We start from the raw sequence: 12,901 nt of genomic DNA, 5'->3' as shown, positions 1-12,901 counted from the left end.
ACCAAAATGTACCAGGCACCTTCACGTTCATTTTCTTATTTAATCCACCAAAGTCATACAAGAGAGACCTTATTAGCTCCATTTTACAGATGAGAAAACCGAGGCTCAGGGTGGTAAGAAGCTCACCCAGGCCACATAGATTGTGAATGGTAAATTCAAGATTCAAATAGCCAGATGCCCAGCATTGGGCATGGCACAAAGTCTGTTAATCTGCAGAGTCCCAGGACTCAGAGACTTACCTATCCACCCCACTCTCTCAACACCAGGGCTCTGTACCCTTTCCATTTCTAAGAGCAGCAACTTGTTCGCCAGCAAAAAGAAACAGGGATCCAAGGGTTCAGTTTACTTTAGCACATATTTTTATGTCCCAGATCAGTATTTTAGAAATAATAAAGATTCCTGTATCTCCTAGTTCCCCAACTGTTTCAGAAAATCAGGCAGGTTTGATACACAGTTCTTTCAAAAACAAGAATTTACATTTGAGGTTCAGCAGACTGGGATCATTCTTTCTGATTTGGGGACCAGGATTTCCTCTACATCCCTGGGAACAAACTGCAGTAGATGGGAGTCCATTTGGGACAGGAACTATGATTGAACTATTAATTATTGTCTTTACAGTGCTGAGCATGGTCCTGCATGCTGTAGCTGCTCGAACAAGATTAGATGGATGGATGGTAGGTGGATGGATAGATGAGTAAATGAATGGATGGATACATGGTGGATGGATAGACAGATGAATGGTAGGTGGATGCAGGGTTGGTAGGTGGCTGGATGGATGAATGGGGGATGGATGGAATGATGGGTGGATGGATGAATGATAGGTGGATGAATAGGTGGATACATGAATGGTGGGTAGATGGATGGATGAAAGGGTGGTTGGATGAATGGGAGGTGGATGGATAAATGGATGAATGGGTAGGGGGATGCATGGTTGGTGGTGGGTGGGTAGATGGATGAATGAATGGGTGGATGGATGGATGGTAGATGAATGGATTAATGGGTGGATGGATGGATGATAGATGAATGGATTAATAAGTGGATGAATGAATGGTGGGTAGGAGGATGGGTGGATGGAGAAATGATGGGAGGGTAGATGGCCAGAAGGATAAATGGGAAAGTGGGTAGATAATGGATATATGAATGAATCAATGATAAGTAGGTGGATTTTTAAATGCCATTTTGGCCCCAAAGACTCAAAACTAGGTCTAAAACACAAATCATCTTCAACCAGTTATATTTCATATCCTCCTTCCATTCCTGTGAAAGCATTAGTAAGGTTTCTATTTACCTCTGAAAAGACAAGGTCTCCCTCATTCATTCTGATCGCACATAGTCAGCTTGTAATAAAAACCATATCCAAGGTAGCAGCCCCATACCACACAGCCACTCCTCTGAGTTCCAAACCACAAAATAAGGAAGCCTGCAAACACTGTTTCCTGCAGCAGCTGCTCTGGATGTCCTGGAGGTGGAAGCAATGATGATGATGCCTCCTGGGTTGGCTCTGCAGGAAAAGCTTTCACTGCAGCATAACACATTCTGCAGGTATTAGGAGAACCTAAATAGCAGCCAAGGCCAACAGCTGCTGTTCTAGAGGTTTCTCTCCAAGCCCATCATTTGCAGCCAAACCCAGACAATATGAAAGGGGGATGAGGAAAACCCTACAGGTACACGGAGGCTTGGGGTTCAGCTGAGTGGTATCAGGGCAGGAGCTTGGGAAGCTGGTAGAGTGGAACCCATACCCTAGTCCTCTCACTGTTCAAGAATGAGACTGGAGGGAAGGAGAATTTAAAACAAAGGCAGGAGAAATGGCAGGTCTGGCCACTTGGAGAAACCATTCCCGGCCACAGAGGCCAGATCCAGCACCCGGGGAAAAGGTCACCGTAGACGAAACACTAAAGCTAAGTACATTGCCAACACTCTCCTCCAAATCCCTCAAGTTTCTGAATGTCTAACAGGCTGGGTATAAGGGGAAACAAACCAGCCAGCCCCACAAGAGGCGCCTCCTCCCAGCCTCAGTGCAAACAGTGTCTGGGCAGTGCCTGTTTCCTGCGCCACAGGGAATCTCCCAGGACACCGCCTGGCCAGCCAACCCAGACTCACCCACCCCCTAACCCCTAGTCTCTGAGGCAGGCTGCCAGCCACACTGTCTTGCAAAAGGGGAAGAGCTGCTTGAAAGAGAACGCGGCCGGGCGCGGTGGCTCAAGCCTGTAATCCCAGCACTTTGGGAGGCCGAGATGGGCGGATCACGAGGTCAGGAGATCGAGATCATCCTGGCTAACACGGTGAAACCCCGTCTCTAAAAAATACAAAAAGTTAGCCGGGCGAGGTGGCAGGCACCTGTAGTCCCAGCTACTCAGGAGGCTGAGGCAGGAGAATGGCGTAAACCCGGGAGGCGGAGCTTGCAGCCAGCTGAGATCCGGCCACTGCACTCCAGCCCGGGCGACAGAGAGAGACTCCGTCTCAAACAAAACAAAACAAAACAAAACAAAACAAAAAAAAGAAAGAGAACGCATACTCAGGAAAACCCACCTGGCTCCAAGCATGGGCCATGTTTCTGTGAAAGGCCATTCTCTGCTTGGAGGGTTTGGGAGTGGGTGGACAGCCTTAACTGAAAGGCATCTGAACTCTGTCCTGAGGACTTCGATCAAGCAGAGGCTACAGAAAATGACTTGGGAAGACAGAGCCCAGCCTCACTCCCTACCAGGAGAAAAATTATGACCATCCTTACCCTGACAGGCTTGTCCCTTTTACAAAGCCCTCTGATCCCCAAAGTCACCTCCCTGGCCTTTTACACTTGAGAAGACCAAGGATCAGAGTAGTGGGCAAGGGAAGCACCAGGATGGAAGTCCAGGAGCCCTGCATCCTGGGGCTTGGAAACTGCTGAGGGAGAAGGACATGTTTGAGTCATGGCTTCAAGGCTTATTAGTATACGACCTTGACCAACAGCCATACCTGTCCTGGACCTCACTTTTGTCATCTGTAAGATGGGAACATATAGTATTAGAGTGAACTTTTATGAAACTGTTGTTTTTGTAGGTCATAAACAATTGAAAATTAGGCAATTTCAATTAGGTGAACATAATGCTCACCTAACAGATGACCCTGTTTTCAGCCTTTCACCACCTACCTGTAAACTGCACTAGAAGTGTCAGTACACAAAGGCTACAAAATAACCGGTGTTTAGGCTGGGTGCAGTGGCTCACGCCTGTAATCCCAGTACTTTGGGAGCTGAGACAGGTGGATCACCTGAGGTCAAGAGATCGAGACCGGCCTGGTCAACATGGTGAAACCCCGTCTCTACTAAAAATATAAAAATCAGCCAGGCGTGGTGGCGAACACCTGTAATCCGAGCTACTCGGGAGGCTGAGACAGAAGAATCACTTGAACCTGGGAGGCACAGGTTGCAGTGAGTCAGGATTGCGCCACTGTACTCCAGCCTAAACAATAGAGGGAGACTCTGTCTCAAAACAAAACAAAACCAAAAAAAAAACCACAAAAAACCCATGTTTCCAGACAGGTGATTCCAGTGCAGTCTCACTGGAGGGTGGATGTGGTAAAATGGAGAGGGGATGGGAGTACTGGTCTGTACAGGATTCAGTCTGTGGTCAGAGTAAGGGCCCATTTTTAAAAGTAAAAAGCACACTGTTCTCCCATGAAAATCAGATGTGGCACACGGTGCCTCTTATCTCCACAGCTGCTAACCAGTGAGATGGCCCCTCCCCTGGGCAACCACTTACCCACCTCACAGGCAAACATTTTAGGGCAACACCCTGGCCAGCTGGCACTCCCATCCAAATATCCACACCCTACACAGAAACTCTCAGATCCAACACGGACCAGCCCCAGCTGAGGCAGGATGCAATCCCTCTGTCCCACAGCCCAGTGCCTGCTCCTATTTGCTGGGAGGCCTGAGGCACCAGAGGTAATCTGATTACCAACGCTATCTAAGCAAGCCCTGGCATCGCAAGGTCCCAGACATCCAAGGGAACATTCATTTCTGGCTGTTCAGGGATCCTGCTCATGGGGTCTTGGTTTCTCAACCTCCGCATCCATACACTGCTCTCAGATGCATTGTTTTTTTAAAAACCAATTTCTCAACCCGGTGGTTCCCAGCTCACCAGCTCTGACGGGCCCCTTGGTCGGAGGACTTGGACCTGACCATGTAGATGACTTCTCTGTGCTTGGCTTCTGCTGCTCCTGTCCCATTCTTCCTGTGGCCTCTTTGGACGAGTCCAGTCCATCCTTCATCTTACCACCTTCTCAACCACACAGCCACACTGCACTCTCCTTACGCTGAGCCTCCAAAGTGCTTAGCCCTGGGCAAACATTCCTTGGTACCATGGCCACCATATGTGCACATGCATGAGTGTGTGCGTGCATCCACATGGGTGCGTTTGCCTCATCTTCCTGACTAGGACATGAGCAATGGGTCCTATAGAAAAGTCTAAACAGCCAACTTCATGTGTGCTTCGTCTAGCACAATTCGTCTTCTGCTCTGTGTTCTTTTCCCATAGCACTCATGCGTGGACACCCTGCATATTGTAGTTTTTGATTAATTTACTGCCTGCTTCTCTTCACTAGAACGTAAGCTCATGAGGGAAAGGACTTTTCTCCATTTGTTTGCTGCGGCATCTCTGGCATCTAGAGTAGGGCCTGGCACAAAGTAGATGCTCAATAAATAGCTGTTGCGTGAATAAATGAACTCCTTCCATAGGCACGCTTACCTTTGTGAGTACTGTTATCTTACAGGGGAGAAAACGGAGGCTCAGAGAAAATAAGTGATGTGCCCCAGCCCTCAGCTAACATGCAGAACTGGAACCTGATTCCAGGCTTTCTGACTCCAAAGTGCACATTCCTTCCATTCCCTACCTGCCATGTTCTTGTATCTGTCACGGCACCCAGCACACAGCTATGTAACATTTTACTGAGACCTTGTTGATGATCATTTTTTTAATCCCAAAAGAGGTGGGTGTGGCTCCAGGCACTCAGTATCTACTTGTTCAGCAGCAGAATGCAGGCCTCCAAATGAAGCCTTCTATAGCCAATCCCAAACCTAATGAGCAAGACTTGCCGTATGGGGGCCCAGGGCCAAGAAGCATCTACTTTAGGAGTATCCCTGGGCGACAGAGTTTGGGTAGGTCACGGATGGCCTGTACCTGGGCCCCACAGCCCTTCCCCACAGGGTCAGAGGGCCAGAGGCCGCTGAAGGACATCCTGGAGCTTACCATGGACTCGCTGATGAGGAGGAGCAGGAGGGCTTCCTCGATGTTGTCCTTGGGGCAGTAGAGGCTGAAAGACACAAATGACAGGCCTGGCTAGAGCACGCACCTCACCAGACAGCACCACTGACCCACCATGCCAGCCTTCTGCCCTGGAGTCAGCCCCAGCCCGGTAAGGTGACCCCTTCCTGCATAATTCATGGGCACTGGATACCATATGCCTCAGAGTTTTGGATCTGAAAGGCCGCGGTGGGCGGCGGCCGCTGGGCTGGAATAGTGCGGACGCTCCTGGGGAGGAAACTTTCCTCCCAGCACCAGCACCGCAGGGAATGGCTGGGGCAACGAGCGACCCCACCTTCGAGGAACGGCACAAGTGAGAGAGGTGTATCAGACAGGACTACTGGGAAGACAGGTCACCTCCAAATGATTTCTTTGGCCTCCGAGTGCCTTATAGGATTATCTCCACAACCTGGACCCCATCACCTGCCTTCTCTAGCTGATCTGGCTCCTGCTGAGACTGAGGAGGCTGCCTGGCAGTGTGCTGAGTGGAGACTGGAGGAGAGCATGGGGCGAAGAGAAAGCCACCAGTGGGGACAGAACCCTGTGCGAGATGTGAGGCTGGTGAGGTGCAGCAGGGCAGGCAGAACTTACTTGTCTCCTTCATAGAGGTGAGGTTTCCGCAGGGCCTGCGTGGCGAAAGAATTCTCCTCCTTGCCCATGAATTCGGGCAGAGGGTGGGACAGGGGGCTCCAGTAGCACTCCTCACTCAGGGAGTGCAGCAGGACCCCCGCCAGGTGCTTGGCCGCCATCTGGCAGAGAGGGAAGCACTCAGACCCAGACACAGTTGTCAGCTCTACCCCAGCATGACCTAGAATGCCCTCTGCCCATCACCCAGCTAAATCTGCCCCCCTTGCAATGTGCAGCCCTATGGGTAGGCCCCCCAACCCCACTCCCAAGGGAGCCCCCTTGCTCCTTCAGTCCCTCCAACACTGGGGCTCCCACCCCTCTGCTGGCCTCAGACGGCTCCTACCTCATCTTTTCTCTTCTCTCCTCTCCTAGACAAGAGGAGTATTTTCTCCCTCTCCTGACCCCTTGGAGCCCAGCCCCACTCTGAGTATTCAGCAGGCCCCTGCAGTGTTGGGAAGAGCATAATGCCACAGGCACAGCAGCTCTCTCTCCCAGGTGCCTTTCTGATTATTTGACTGAGAATTAGAGCATGAGAAGCACCTGTGGCTCTGGTTTGGACGAACTAAGGCCTAGGAGGGCAGGCCTGTGTTGGGGCAGGCAAGCAGGGTCACTGTTATTTATTAGGATCGCAAACATATCCCTAAAAGTTCGCATAGCACCTTGCTAGTGGTGGTAGCAAGTTTGTCAACACAGTTTGCCCAGGGAAGGGCTGGCAGTAGATCTGAAATCTGATTTAACATGAGGTGCTATCTGCGGTGCTACAGGGAGAAGGAGGCTGCACCTCCCTGGCTGCGTGGGAAAGGATGCTGAGAGTGATTACCAACCTCTGCCATGAGCAGGCAGGAGACCTACTGCCACCCCTGCTTCAGAGGTTCCCTGCAAGGACTTCTGTTGTCTCCCACCAAAACTGACTCCTGAATAAGCCAGCACCGCCAGCACCCCACATTACCACTTTGAAGTTCTGAGTTGCTTTGGTCTCCACAGTCCGCAGCACCTCCCGGAGCTCTCTCATGCCCTTCACGATGTTCCTGGTGGAAGGATGGCAGAAGTAGAGTTGTTACCAGCCTAGCTCGCAAAGAAGGATGCTCTCAGCATACCAGCAGATCCCAGGAGGAGCTGCCTGCTAGAGTTTTATTTGAACACATTCAACAACTGGAGTGAAAAGTTAGAGTTGTAACACCAGGACTTTAGAGGCCCAGGACATCAACAAAAAGGAAGGAGGATCCCTTTTCCCCTAGTCCCTTCCCCTCTTTCCCCCCAGCAACTTGGGCTTCCAGTTTACCACCAAAGGGGTACCAAGATTGAGTATCTCAAACAAGGTGTGACCTTGGCCCAGGAACCTTGGGCTGGTGACTTTCTGACCTGAGTCAGCCTCAAATTTTCCAGCTTCACTTGCTGTATCTGGTCAATGCTGGATTCCATCCTCCCCTCTCTGTCCCTAGTACCATGACCCCAGGCTGGCCTGCCTCACCTTGAGCCTTGATGACCACACCAGCCAATCTCACCACTTCCAGTCAGCCTTCTGTGCCTTGAAATAGTTTTAAAGCTTTTAAAAGTGTGAGCCACAGTGAGAAATACATCTCACATTGCAACCCAGTATCCACACACACTTCCCTGACATAAAACCGAAGTTTCTCGACACAATACCCATCTCTCCGATGTGCAATCAACACTGAGGTTTTCCATTTTCCTTCTCCCTCTACCCTCGTTTTGTAACATGCTGGCTGCAGCCCACTAAATAGATCTTGCATTCCCACTAACAGGTTGTGGCCTGCAATGTGAAAAACTGCTCCCACTGCGCCTTGGGGGTCTAGTGGATGCAGGAAGGTCACCTGGATTCTCTCAAATCCAGCCCTATAGTGGTCCCAGGGCTCACAGAATCCAGTCTAGGTCCTCAGCATAGCGTCTGAGGCTGTAGGGTCTGCCCCTCACCTTTCTCCCACCTCAGCCCCCAGCACTCGAGCAAGTCCTGTCTGAACGACCGCAATCCCCTATATCAAGTCTGGGCACTGGCTTCTTCCACTGCCTTACACAGCCTTTCCCCACTTCATCCTTCAAAAGTAAGTTCCAATGTCACCTCCTCCACGAAGCCTCCCCAGACCCCTCCCCATGTTGCCCTGACTGTTAATTCCTCTTGTGAAGCAAGTAAAACCTCTCAAGGTCATTATCCACCTGCAGGTCTGACCACTGCACACTGTGGCCTCCTGAGGGCCAGGCACATCACTCCCACGTTCCTAAAGCTCCGCCCAGCAGCTCCTGCCACATAGCACATGCTCAGGAAAGTGTGAGGGCTGCCCTGCTCATCCGCTCAGGGGGTTCCCTGGATCACACCACACAAGGGAAAGCAGAGGCTGCTGGACAGCGAATTTAGAAAAATTAAGATTACAGAGGGTGAACAGCCCAAACTGGCAGCCAGGAAAGTTACATAAGCCCCTGCTTCAATTTCATGCACAAAACAGGCTCCTGGGGGCTTTGGGGCCTGGCAGCCATGAAAGGACACATTTGCAGATCAAGTCCCTCACCTTCTGGAAAGCTCTGGCCTCAGGACATGCAAGCAAAAACCGTGCAAACTACCAACATTACCAACACAGTCCCTTGTCTTCAGAGTTGAGAATGGAGACTCTTGGGGTAGGATCAGAGTTACGATGACCTTCCCTAGCCTGCCAAGTGCTCTGAAGACCTGGGAGTGGCAAGCAGGACAGGGAACCTCAGCCTCCTTAGAGACCATCAAGTCTGGGTACGGTCTGTAAAATGAGGACTTCACTTAGCTCAGTGTCTCCCAGACTTCTGTAGACTGCATACCTCATTCATCATGTTTACTACTAGCTGCCTATCGCCAGTACTATTATTTATGTCATACTTTTCCTTATATCTTCCTTCTTCTTTTAAGGTGAGTAGATAACTCACCTTCCCTTAATAATAACAGAAGTATTTTTTAAAAGTTAGTGTGCACATCACTTAAAACCACATTGTGTGTCACTAGAAGTACTCGTCCCACACTCCAAGAAATGATAATTTATTTTATTTATTTGCAGAGATGAGGTCTCGCTATGTTGCCCAGCCTGGTCTTGAACTCCTGGACTAAAGTGATGCTCCCACTTCAGCCTCCCAAAGTGCTGGGATTACAGGCATGAGCCACTACCACACCTGGACAGAAATGATAATTCAGACAAGAGGGCCTCAAAATGTGGTACTTGGACTAGTAGCATCCGTATCCCAGGGACTTGTTAGAAATGCAAATTCTGAGACCCCCACCCAGACCTGCTGAATTAAGGACTCTGGGGTGGGCCAGGTGTGATGGCTCATGCCTATAATCCCAGCACTTTGGGAGGCTGAGGCTGGCAGATCACTTGAGGTCAGTAGTTCGAGACAAGCCTGGCCAACATGGTAAAAACCCCATCTCTACTAAAACTACAAAAATTAGCTGGGTTGTGGTGGTGCCCGTGCCTATAGTCCCAACCTCTGGGCCTATGGCCTGCTCCCCAGCTCTGGGTTATTTCCCGAGACAGAGGCCCCAGTGGAACCAAAGAAGCTTCCTGTGGGGGGCCCGGGCCTGCCCTTGGGCCTGGTTTATCTACCAGGAAGCCTGTTCTTCTGTCCTCTGTGGGGCTGGGGGCTGGTAGGAGGAAGGTGGTCACAAAGCTGAAGGGTCCCATAGGCCAGGCCAGCTTAGGGGACAGCCCAGCACCAGCCACCAACAGAAGACAGGGAAAAGACAGACTGCAGTAAACTGAGTAAAAGGACAGACCTCATGAGCTCCCGGAAGAGAAAAGAACTGGCTGATTCTGGTATATCAGTCTAAGACAACCCTGGCAGCTGGGCCCAACAGCAGCAGGCTGAAGAGGGCTGGACTCCGGGGCTGCCTAGGGCCCTGTGGCCCAGAGGAGGCTGGCAGGTCCTGGGACCTGCTACCAAAAGGCCAAAGCCAAGAATGACTGTGGCCCCTTCTTCCCACTCCACCGCAAGGACTGTCCTCTCTCTGCATTGCCGAATGAGCTCAGCCTTTAGCCTTTACATCATCAACACTCTTGCACCAGCAGACTGGCATTACCTGGAAGCTTGGGAGAAACGCAGACTCCCCTCCAAAACACACACACACACACACACACACACACACACACACACTCTCTGTCTCTCAAGGAATCAGCACATCAGCATTGCATCTTATGCATTTTAGGATTCTGTATCTAAAAGCTGTGTCTTTTTACTACTTTCAAATCTGTAAGGGATTCTGGTATATAAGCTCCCAGGAGTTCTTTAGCAAACCAAATAATCACCTTCAGGGATGTTTTGGGTAAATCCCAATTTTTATTGAATGCCCTTCAAGAAAAAAAAAACAAAAAAACCCAGAGATCCCAGTATCCAGGGCTGTACAGGGAGAGATCCGGGGTCCCAGCTAACACTGACCTGGGAATGCCCCTCTGCCTCAGCTTACCCCTCTGAGAAATGAGAAGGCACACGACGGGGCTTCTCCAGGGCTCTGCAGATGGCCGTGAGCCTGAGCAATCACGTCACAGCTCTGAAGCTGCCAGTGCCAGGTGGAACTGGGGCTTTTCCGAGCCATTCCTGGCTGCCCTGCCAGAGGCCAGCTTGAAAGATCTCTTTGTTCTCGTCTCTCATGCTGACCTTTCTGAGCAAAGCTGCCCACTTTTAACAATATCCAAACAGGGCCTCAAACAAACCCTGGCCCAGAAACAGCCTGCGTGGGGAGAAGCCATGAAGCCATTTATTCCAAGTCAAGGAAAGCCTGGTTGGCCAGTAACAGAAAGAGAGATGTGGGTGTGATGATGGGTCAAGGACACGGCTCACCTTAGGGGAGCCTCTAGGTGGGATGTGCAAGGGGCTGGCAAGCTCCCCAGGTCCCTGGGCGGCAGCAGGCAGTGCTGCACGTTTCACAGAGCCCTTCCTTTGCCTCACTCAGTCCGTGCAGCTTCCCATGAGGTTGGTGAGGGAGGTAGGCTTCATTATCCCAGTACCAGCACAATGTGTGGTGCATAGAAGGTGCTCAAGAAATGATCACTGAATAAATAAATCCCTAGGTTCCAACAGGAAAAAGAGAGCCTGGAAGATGCGTGCCTTTCCAAGCCGTCACTTATGTAAAGGGAGAGGCAGGCTTACGGCAGGCACAAAGGGGTTCAGATTTTCCTTTCTTTTCACCCTGAGACCTCTGAAAAAGACAACACCTGTCTCTTGACCCAGCATGGTTACATTTTCTTTTCCTGACCATGTGAACTCCAGAACTCCTGGGACTCAATTTGCCAAGTCTTTACAAAGTGCCAGCTGCCTACCAAGTGCCTGGTCATCAGCTCTGTTCACAATAGAGCTTGGCCAAGTGTTTTCCATACAGTAAGTGTTCAAAAAATATTTAGGGAAGACTGGGTTTGAGCTGAAACAGAGAATGAGAAACTACATGGAACTGACGGCTGAATGGAACCTAAACAGATACTAATGCATATGGCCCTGGCCAGATGTCCCCATTCCAGGGCCAGTACCGCTAACTGTGTACGAAAGGTTACCGGTCAAAGACCCAGAAGAGCATAGCCAGTTGGCAGATCCCAACAGCTGAACGGGTGAATCAGGGGACAAGGTCAGGTGAAGTTCAAAGGGTCATCAAACTGTTCACTCCTGTTGCAGACCCAAATCCTCTGTTTCAAACAGAGGATTCCTCTTCACTCCCAGCCCAGAATAGGGCTGTGACATTTCCCTCCTGTGGCACTGAGGATGTCGTCCAGGTGCCGGGCTCTTTCCTTTCTAGTGAGGTGGGGGATGGAAGTGGGGAAGGTTGAGGAGGTGGTGCTAAGAGTGGACAAAGGCTGTGCATTCAGAGAGGCTGGAATGGGCCTCAGAGGTTACCCTGTGCCCCAAAGCATGACACAGAGCACCAGGAGGCTCTCAGAACAGGATTCACTGTCGGGTGACTGTGGCACCGGAACCCCAGATTTGTGACAACAGTCTGACTCCTGTCCTCCCCTAGCCCTGCAGATACCAGGTGGCTGCTAGAACAAGGCAAAATTACTGATGGAACCCCTCATGGCGGTCACGGCAAACAGCAGGCTGGGCTTTCTAAGGTGCCTTTGCTGCCTCTCCAACTTGGCATCCAGCTGGAAAGGTGGAGCGCGCGTGCGCGCACACACACACACACACACACACACACACACACACACACGGAAAGGGACAGTGCTTTCATACGCCTGAACAACCTGCCAAAGTCCTAGGGAACTCCCTTAGAAAACACATCCACTCCCTTCTCTATTGTTTGATTTTGGTGCAGTGAGCACATGTTGCTTTACAAACTTAAAAAAATTACAAGAACAAGGACAAAACATATAGCCCACCTGGTTCAACGTGCATGGACTAAGCTCACTCTGGGCCCAGGGCAAAGAATAGCTGCTGCCAGGTCTAGGCGGAAGGAAGGGAAAAACCAACTCAGAGAGAAATGGTCTGTTGCCCACTCTGGGTAAAGGAACAGAGTCGGCTCATGTTCTTGTTCTTGGGAGATGCCCAGGCACTCATCCTAGTGCAGTCATAGCCACTGACAGGGACAACCAACTTCCCTAGCACTGAAAGGTCCCCCCCTCCCCTTCCAGGCCCCCACTGCTTCACCCTGGAGCAGTTTCATGTAAAACAAAACCAAGCTTATTTCTGGAGCCTCCCCTATAGTTTGAACCCTGGGCCCAGCGGCCATTGCCCACCTCCCAAGAAAACATGTCAGAAAGGTGCCCCCTCCTGGCAACCAAGTGGCCGAACTGCCTGGGGTCAGGCTCCAAACAGAGTCCACGGCTGCCCTCTAGTGGTGGTGAGGGGAAGAGATGCCCTCCACCCCCACCCACCGCTGGCTCCTTTGCACTGGGGCCTCCTAATTCCTGATGGCCCTTTCAGGCCTGTGCCTTCAGTTCTAGCTCAATTAGGAACCCTGTCATCAGCCACAGAGCAAGGGGCAAGAGCCATCTGGGGGAATCAGCCGCTGAATCAATAGGGCAAGGCTCCTGGAGGAA

At 51.0% G+C, this 12,901-nt stretch overlaps 1 protein-coding gene across 7 annotated transcripts in view; it reads right to left on the bottom strand.

The window, feature by feature from the left end:
* Positions 1–12,901, bottom strand: part of TTC7A (tetratricopeptide repeat domain 7A) — a 134,787-nt gene that overhangs the window by 75,449 nt on the left and 46,437 nt on the right. For all 7 annotated transcript variants that reach the window (XM_003908604.5, XM_021924805.2, XM_009184150.4 and 4 more), the window contains exons 6-8: positions 6,856–6,934; positions 5,871–6,028; positions 5,226–5,289 (exon numbers count right to left, since the gene is read on the bottom strand). In XM_003908604.5, the coding sequence (XP_003908653.1) occupies positions 5,226–5,289; positions 5,871–6,028; positions 6,856–6,934 (301 nt within the window). The remainder of the gene's footprint in view (positions 1–5,225; positions 5,290–5,870; positions 6,029–6,855; positions 6,935–12,901) is intronic.

The sequence above is a fragment of the Papio anubis genome, chromosome 14 (genome assembly GCF_008728515.1).
Source record: "Papio anubis isolate 15944 chromosome 14, Panubis1.0, whole genome shotgun sequence".
In the NCBI taxonomy this organism is placed as follows: domain Eukaryota; kingdom Metazoa; phylum Chordata; class Mammalia; order Primates; family Cercopithecidae; genus Papio; species Papio anubis.
The sequence above is the reverse complement of the archived record's forward strand: the minus strand, read 5'-3'. Positions and strand labels throughout refer to the sequence as shown.